The 9120-nt window shown below is 36.1% G+C and overlaps 1 protein-coding gene across 1 annotated transcript; it reads right to left on the bottom strand.

Annotated features, from left to right (window-relative positions):
- On the bottom strand, positions 1449–6345 carry LOC109711795 (D-3-phosphoglycerate dehydrogenase 3, chloroplastic-like). Its single transcript, XM_020235020.1, has 5 exons — positions 5753–6345; positions 3861–4237; positions 3396–3506; positions 3209–3304; positions 1449–2404 (listed from the first exon to the last, which is right to left on the bottom strand). Exons 1-5 carry the CDS (start codon positions 6312–6314, stop codon positions 1733–1735), a joined length of 1818 nt encoding a protein of 605 aa, XP_020090609.1. The 5' UTR covers positions 6315–6345; the 3' UTR covers positions 1449–1732.

Raw genomic sequence — 9120 nt, 5'->3', positions numbered from 1 at the left:
ATTTTTTAAAGAAATAGTGTTTATGTTTTTTTGAAAAACAAAAATGTTAATTTTTCATGAAATAGAAAGAAGGTTTTCAAAAAATACCTTAGTTTCTTTTAGAACCAAACGGACGGAAAATTGAAATCGGTTTTTTTTTTAATGGAAAATGGTTTCTTTTGGAAAATTTGTTTTCTATACCTTTAGACGAACCAAACAGTTAGATTCAAAGTGATTGTAATCTGAAAAACATATTCCTCCATGTAATATCCATTTATTCTTAAGACTCAAATAGAAAATCAAAAATCGAAATATGAATACCAACAACCTAAACAGGTGAAACAGGCATATTGAAAGGTAAATTTACTTGGTTAAAATTTGCTGAGAAAGGCAAGTTCCAAAAATCGTGAAAACACGACCTACAGAAAAAAAAAAAAGAAAAAAGAAAAAGAAGAAGAAGAAGAAGAAAAGCATTGGATGTTGGAGCGTGATTGGAATTTTATACATCAAGCGAACGCTTGTATTTCACATCAAAAACAGATTGCAGCTGCAGCAGGTGATACAAAAGGATCGTCGAAAACGCTCTAAGAACGGTATTCATTACATTCACAGCTTTATTTTCGTTGAATTTTGTGAGCAAGTTTATAATACAATAACATTGGGTAAATTTCATTTTTGGTCCTCGAACTATGAGGCGCCTGACATTTTGATCATCAAATTTTAATTTATTGTAAGTTGTAACTTAAGTTCTCTGAATTATTGCAATTAAGCCCACAAATATTGACAAAGTATTGCTGTAGAAATAAATAATTGTATATTCGACGAACTCATGCCTCGATATCAAAATAGGAAAGAGCATGGAAGTTGGAAAAGTTTGTTAAAAAAGCACAATACTACAATACATCCAAAAAGTAATAAAAATCTTATACCCCGTATATTAAGTAGATGAAAAACTCACACCTATGAATAAGATAGGTGGGATGTAAAATTTACACCAAAAAATAAGAATATCATTTTCTGAAACAAAAAGAAAGAATAAACTTTTATTTGCCCTCATATAATTTTAGCTCATTTTTTACTTTGTCGTCATGTAGTTTAAAATGTTACAGTTAATAGTCACGTGGTTTAGCTCATGTTTACTTCATCATCGTGCAGCTCAAAAATGTTAGATTTTATTAATCCTGAAATTATAAAAAAAGTTCACTTTGCTATCCTATTTAATTATAAATTTTTTAAAATAAAAACAAAAATAAAAATAAAAATAAAATGCAACTTTTTGAAGTACATCATGGCAAAGTAAAAAAACAGTTAAACCACAAGGAGGCAGATTGAAGTTCACCCAAAAAAATTTTAAAAAAATTGTGCACAACTACAAAATAGTGACAAAACACAAGCAATGGAGAGAGAGAGAGGAGAGAGAGAGAGAGAGAGAGAACACAAATGACTGATCCAAGCAATCGAAATGACACTTGTGATCAAGCAAATGAATACATTTTTCATTAAGAGATTCCGAAAAACACACAAACCAAATCTCAATCGTTCTTTATTTCTTCCCATCTAAGAGGAGGCAAATAAGTTCCTATGAACTACAAAAAATTTTGCAGGCAATCTACGACATTAAAGCAGATGAGTGCAAAACAAATATCAAAGTTGAACAAAAGCGGTATTCGATAACTCACCGTAAAGGAACCCATGTAGCTTCATTAGGAATATCGGTAACGGTCGCTCAAAAACTAGGTTTTTTTTAAGTTCGTTAAAGCTTGAGGAAAACAAACTCTTCGATGGCCGGAATCTGCCCAATCTTTTTGAGAGTTTCGGCATTGGGTTGTTCGTCGACGCCAATCGCCATAACGGCATGCTTGCGAGGGGCGATTCGACCGACGCTCATAAAACTGACGTTCACATTCTGCTCGCCCAAGATGCTTCCGACTGTTCCGATCATTCCGGGCTGATCGACTTGGCGGCAAAGAATCAAACTTCCTTCCAAGCTGACATCCACTTGGAATGATCCCACTTTTGTCAGATGAGGTATCCCGTCTTTAACCCTCCCTTCCACGCTAATCTCTCCGGTCTCAGACATGGCGCTCGCGAATTTGGACTCGACATTGGCGATCTGGACTTGAATGAATTCGAGAGGGTTTTCAGGCGAACCGTCGAGCACGACCCTCTCCTCTATAATGCGGATGCCTCTCTGTTTGGCCGTGAAATCGGCGTTGACTAGATTGATGAAGACGCTAGAGATAGGCTCGATTAGACCTTTCGTGATCATGGCGCGGAGCAGGCGGGTGTCGAGATCGTCGGGGGCCCGTGCAGATGCATAGGTCACCTTCACCGATTTCACGCCACTGCCTCCAGATACAAGTTGCACGGCTAGCTTGCCTAGCTTTTCTGCCAGTACCACAAATGGGGCAAGCTCTGACAGGACCTGCGCGAATTGTAGAGTAAAGAAAGTGAGTTTCCATGAAACAATAATTATGTTGGTAACAACCTATTGCAGACATGAGAAACAGAAGTATTATGATCCAGCAAAGAAAATTGCTTTTAAAGGAGATTCTTTTATAACTTGATAGATATCCTACGCAAGAAAAAACTAATAGAAGTGAAAACTTAACAGAATTCACCTGAACTATGGACCAGTTTGAATTGGCCACCCAATCTTTCAAAATTTTGTTTTAGTACCCAACATTTCAATTTGTTTGATTTAAGTCGGTCAACGGCACTTTGACTATAAAATTTAAATGCGTTGTTTATTTGTATAGGTTTAATTAATATACTTCATGCAGTTCTCGCAAGTATAAATTCATTGAAGTAATTAGTCTAAATTTTGAAGTCAAAATACCGTTTACTAATCAAATCGAACAAATTGAAAGGTTTGGTAGAAAAATCAAAATTTTAAAAGATTGGATAGCCGATTCAAAGTTGTCCATAGTTCGGGTAAGTTCTGTACTTTTTAACCAAAAATAAAAGACCTCACGAGTGGGGGGTAATGGGCTTTCAACAGAAAATTTATGTACCTATAAAGCTGCATGAAAGCTGCTAGTTCAAACATATAGTACAAACAAAGAAAGGGAGGGGGGAAAAAGAGAATGCGCAGAGTTCCACATTTCTTACTTACATTTCTTAAATAAAAGGAATTTTCGGTAAACTTAATTTTACCAGTGTTTAGTAGTTCAATTACTTAAAAATTTCGTTAGATAAAAGATGGAGAGATGAATTGCAAAAGGCTTACCTCAGCAGGAACCATCGGTGCATTTACCGCAGTAGCAGCAAGCTCCCCTTTTAAGGCTCCAACAACAGCTTCAGCTACTTCGATCGCCACTCCTTCCTGGCGAACGCAAAACCTAAATTGTTAGAGAACGACACGCAAGTAGAGAGATGGCCAGGGCAAAAAGATATAAACACAACATTCACCATACCTGTGCTTCCACAGTGCTGGCACCAAGATGTGGTGTAACTGTCACATTCTCATGCAGCACTAACTTGTTGTCTGCAGCAGGAGGCTCTTCCGTGAAGACATCAAGAGCAGCCTGATTGATCAGGAAATGTAAATTTAAACACAAAACAACCAGTCAAGCATCACGAGAGCGACAAAGTCAGCATAGTTTAAATATATTTGACAAGAATAATCTTTGCTATCTACGGGTCACCCTGCTAATGAAGTCAATTTTATGTTTGGAATGACATTAGAGGGATAGGTGCAAGGATTGGAGGTATGACGGCAACACTAACTGAGATAAACGGAGATAAAACATTAACCACCGCAATGGAATAGCTGTTCCTCAGTTAGCATGGAATAACCCCACTTAACCTCTGAGTTATCCCCCTATTGTTCCCAAAACAAGCATACCCCCAGATACAGGCACTATAAATAAAAAGCTGACCTGCGCGACATTTCCTGAATCTAGAGCTCTAACAAGAGCTTCCTCGTCAATAACACCGCCACGAGCGACATTTACAATCCGAACTCCTTTCTTCATCTTTGCAAAAGCTTCGTCATTTAATATCTTCGATGTCGAAGGTGTAAGAGGCATGTGCAACGAGATGAAGTCAGCAGCAGCTAAAGCTTCATCAAAGGAAACCAATTCCACTCCTATTGCACGTGCACGGTCTGCAGCGGCATAAGGATCGTGTGCAATCACATGCATCCCTAGGCCCTTGGCACGCCTTGCCACTTCTGACCCAACCTTTCCAAATCCAAGAACCGCAAGTGTTTTCCCAACAAGTGAAACACCGACATATTTATTACGCTGCCATTTACCTACACAAGATATAGCAGAGAGAAGTTTTAGTATGTTTCAGTTTCATCATATTGCAGTGTGCTAAAAAACTGCATATGACAGATATTTAAACTTCAAAAATCAAATAGCACAGTCAAGCAATATAATGTTCATATCAAGTGGCAAACTACTCCAAAGAGTTAGAAAAAACAAAGCAATAAAATGTTCATACCAAATGTCTTGTAGCATATAATTAACCAGAAGTGTTCTCATTACAGTGTTCATACTTATCAGCTTATCACCACAAGATTCGAGCTTTTGCTTTAGAACTGTTTGAGTTTCAAAACGATAGAGATTTACTAGGCAATCAATCATGCAGGCATCGCATGAAACTACATTATGGGATTTGATTACATTATATCCTAAAAACCCTGAGCACAAAATAGATGTCTTGTAGGAAAATTCTCCATGCACTTAATATAACTAAAACTCCAAATACTGCAAAAAATAAATAACCAATGCCACCAAATATAATAGGATTAAGGAAGCTATTTAGCACCAATTTCATAATATTAATATGTCACTATATGCAAGACATAATAAAGTTCGAACACACTATATCACAAACAAATGTAATTTCGTCGGCTTCACAACCATGCACAGATCAACAAACACTTTAATAAAAAAAGTTGCCAGAGAAAATGCTAGCAATATTAAGATAAGAAAACCTACAGGGAGAAAACCCACATGAATGGCATCTAAAACTACTAATAAACTAACAAGCTTTCACATTTAAACTCCTTTGTTCTCTCTCTTCCCTCTAGAATCATTCAAAGATATCATCTTTTACTGTCAGCACGAATGCCACAAATCTCGTTCTTCAAATTTTTTGCATTTTTCCCTCTTTGTTCTTCTCCTGTTTAATCCCAAAATACACATGGATTCTTATCATGAAGGATGGATGCAAAAGAAAACCATTTTCACTACTACTACTGCTGCTTTTAACATCATCAGAATCAGTTTACTTCCAAAAACTCTAATTTTCTTCAATCAAACAGTCAAATGTCCATCATTGTAACTTTACTAGCTCATATTTCGCATGATTTCGTTTCCCGAGAATCCTAGGAGCTGATTCTTGAAGGTGCATGATCAACATAACTCCAGGAAACAACAAAACCTTTTTCACTTCTATTACTGTTTTTAACCTTATAAACAGCAGTTCACTTCCAGAAACTAATTTTCCTCAATCAAAACATTCAAATGTCCATCATTGTAACCTTACTAGCTTATATTTCGCATGATTTCGTCTCCAGAGAATACTACGAGCAGATTCTTAAACGTGCATGATCAAAATAACTCGACAGGGAACAACAAATCAGACAAAAAATTTCTCAAAACATACAAGAACAATGAGATCGCTAAAACCAGATCTAACCTAAAAACAAGATTTGCGTTATGATCGACAAAAATGATAGCATGGTGCATTGAGAAGAGGGAGAGCGAGAGGGGGAGAGAGAGAGAGAGAGAGAGAGAGAGAGAGAGAGAGAGAGAGAGACCGGCTTTGAGAGCGGCGTCGGCCTGGGCGACGTTGCGGGCCATGGCGGCGAGGAGGGCGACGCCGTGCTCGGCGGCGGCGACGGTGTTGGCGGTGGGGGCGTTGACGACGAGGCACCCGTGCTCGGTGGCGGCGGCGAGGTCGACGTTGTCGATCCCGACCCCCGCGCGGCCCACGACGCGGAGGCGCCCCTTGGACGACTCGAACACCTCCCTCCCGACCTTGGTCCCGCTGCGGACGATGAGCGCATCGCAGAGCGAGATCTTGGTGCAGAGCTCCTCCTGGGTGAGGTTGTAGGAGCAATCCACGTTCGCGAACTCCCTCAGCAGCTCGAGCCCCGCCGCCCCGAGCTTCTCGGCGACGAGCACCGTGGGCTTCGCCCCGGCCCCGCCCCCGGCAGCGGCGGAGGCGACGAGGCGGAGGCGACTGATGCGGCGGAGGGGGGCGGCGGCGGAGGAGGGGGAAGGGGAGAGGAGGAGGAAGCGATGGGGCGAGAGGGAGGAGGAGGAAGAGAGGGGGGTGGGGCGGGGGAGGAGGTGGGAGGGAGCGGTTGAAGCCGCCATTGTTGTGTGGGGGGTCGAGCTTTTTTGGATCTGTGCGCGATTTGGGGACGAAGGGTTCGGTGTATTTATATGCGGGAGAAGTGTAGGTAAACTCTTCTTTTTTTTTTTTTGCCTGCACCGGGTCTACCCGTACACTTTTTGCACCGTAATTAAACTAATTTTTAGGCTTTGTTTGTTACGCGCTGTTTAACACTAAAATTGAAAAATATTTTATTTATTCCCCTAAATATTAAGAAAAATATTTGGTAAAATTTTACCACTCTAAAAATATGAAGGTGAGATTTTCTCTAATAAATAAAATATTTAGTTAAAAAAATAATTAAGAGGTAAACTCACCTCTCGCTTATAATTACTCTCCCTCATTGTTGCAGTTGGAACTGCGGTTCATTTGGATGTAGTTTCAACTGTAATAATTTGATTCAAACGCATCGTATTAGATGTCGAATTTGCATGTGCATGTAGTTGTAATTACACTGTAGTTATAATTGCATGTAACCAAACAGTCCTTAAGTATTTTTATTTCGTAATTTTATTATTTAAAAAATTACACTAAGCTATCTTCTATTATTTCCAGTATAAAATTTAAAAGGTCGTAAAGTGATATTGTCAAGGAACAATACGACAGAATAGTACAACAACTTACGGTTCTATTACTATTCTTTGATTTGTAAATAAAAATTATTTTACTATTACGTTTAATGGGTAGATCTTTACGGTGAAACATAAATAAAATTAAAAGATAATTAAATGCAACCTTTTAAACTACAGAAAGATAAAACGAAATGCGCTAAACCAGATAGGGGCAAACTAAAGCTTATCCTATAAATATTATAAGATCTGAAAATTTATTATCGAGCGTTAAATTATATTGATTTTAATATTGGAAATCAGCGATCGAAAAAAAGTTATTATTTAATTTTTGCATCTTTGCCTTTTACATGCCAAATAATAAGTAATTATAAATATAATTTAGTTAGATTTTGATTTTGAACCCTCTATCAAAGTNATTTATGGGAAAACTTCAAAAAACCCCCTGTGATTTTGTAGTTTCTCACTTTGCCCCCTGTGGTTTAAAATGTATCAATTTGCCTCCCTATGGTTTCTTTTTTCTTTTTTTCTTATCAATTTCATTATTTTTTTTTAAATCAGTGATAAAGTTAAAATTAAAGGGTACTAAAGTGAATATTTGATAAATTTAGATAGATATCTGAAGTTTTTTGTATATAATTTAATGAAATATTAACGAAAAAACTATCGAAAAGATAAAAACGAAACCACATGGGGGCAAATTAATACATTTTAAACCACAAGGGGGCAAAGTGAGAAACGACGGAACCACAGGGGGGGTTTTGAAGTTTTCCCTTTATTTATACACCCGGTGCAGGCTAAGTTTCTCACAGAAAAAATGGAGTTTGGTGTGTAACAGAAGAAATGATTTGGTGAACCTTGTGTATAAATGCACCATATACACCACGTACTAAAAAAATCAGGCTTTTGCTTATTTACCCCTGCTATTTAAAATTTGAATTGATGGAATATAACATTAAATGATTAATTGTAAACAAAAATTAAAATTTTGAATGTCATATATATAATTTTCAAAAATTAGCTAACCATCTATGAAGAGTCAGTGTTATTCGGGTCAAACTGAATTATCGAACATAACCAAGCAAAATCAGTCGATTCAATTCAGTTTGGTTCTAAAAGTTAAAATCAAAGAAATTGAATAAACTGAAATTTTAGTCTTAAATTAAAAAATAATGTATTAACTATTATTATTATATAATTAGAGATATAATAATTATTATCTTGTATTAATGATTTTTAACATAAAATTAATCATAATTATATCTTAATTTAATAGTTTAAAAAGAATTAAACTAAATAAAGATATTTTACTAAACCAAAAAAAACTAAACAGAACCCATCAATGCTCAACCATCCTATCTCTTTGGTTCCTCAGAAAATATGAAAAAAAAAAATCGAGCAAAAAATATTTTATAAAAATTCCTTTTTTCAATTTTTCACCAGTTTGATTTCAAAACAAATTAGCTTTTTTAGAAAGCTTCTCTCTAAATTTCATAAAAAATAATATTTTTATTTTCCAAAAAAATCCAAAAACTAAAAATACTATTTTTTATAAATTTGGTAAAATTTGTCTCATAGTTTTGCTTTGAAGCAAACAGATGGAAAACAAAAAATAGAAAAATATAAGCTTTTCTATAAAAAAAAAATTTGAAAATTTATTTGGAAAACTATAAATGCCACCCATGTGGTTTTATACTTTCTTATTTTAGTACCATGTGCTTTAAAATGTATCAATTTAGTGCCCTGTGGTTTCATTTTTATCTTTTTATTATCGATTCCACTAATCTTTTTGTTAAATCAATAACAAAATTAAAACTAAAGGGAACTAAAGTGAATCTTCGATAAAGCTAGATTAGGTATCTGAAGTTTTTTGTATATATAATTTAACGAAATATTAACAGAAAAATTGACAAAAAAATAAAAATAAAACCACGGGACACTTTTGATACATTTTAAACCACATTGTACTAAAATAAAAAAGTGCGAAACCACAAGAGTAGTATTTGAACTTTACCCAATTTATTTTTACACTTTTTCAAAGAAACAAACACTCCCCTAAGTTTACTTGCCTCTATGACAAGTGTAGTGGTGTGGTGTATAAAATGTATGAATACACCAAGTTCAGGCAATGATTTCTTGCTTAAGAGGGGGTGATTTTAGGGTTTTGATTTTTTTTTTTTTTTGGAAAAAAGGAAAGAGTTTTAGGGTTGGTGAGTGG

This window comes from Ananas comosus, linkage group 6, assembly GCF_001540865.1.
Source record: "Ananas comosus cultivar F153 linkage group 6, ASM154086v1, whole genome shotgun sequence".
NCBI classification, from domain to species: domain Eukaryota; kingdom Viridiplantae; phylum Streptophyta; class Magnoliopsida; order Poales; family Bromeliaceae; genus Ananas; species Ananas comosus.
The sequence above is the reverse complement of the archived record's forward strand: the minus strand, read 5'-3'. Positions and strand labels throughout refer to the sequence as shown.

What these genes read in the sequence shown, in the direction of transcription:
- LOC109711795 (XM_020235020.1), bottom strand. Translation starts at nt 6,314, where the DNA reads ATGGCGGCTTCAACCGCTCCCTCCCACCTCCTCCCCCGCCCCACCCCC. An exon ending in ATTCAGGAAATGTCGCGCAG is followed by an intron (nt 3,507 to 3,860) that starts GTCAGCTTTTTA and finishes CTGATCAATCAG; the next exon opens with GCTGCTCTTGATGTCTTCAC. An exon ending in CACCGATGGTTCCTGCTGAG is followed by an intron (nt 2,405 to 3,208) that starts GTAAGCCTTTTG and finishes CAATTCGCGCAG; the next exon opens with GTCCTGTCAGAGCTTGCCCC.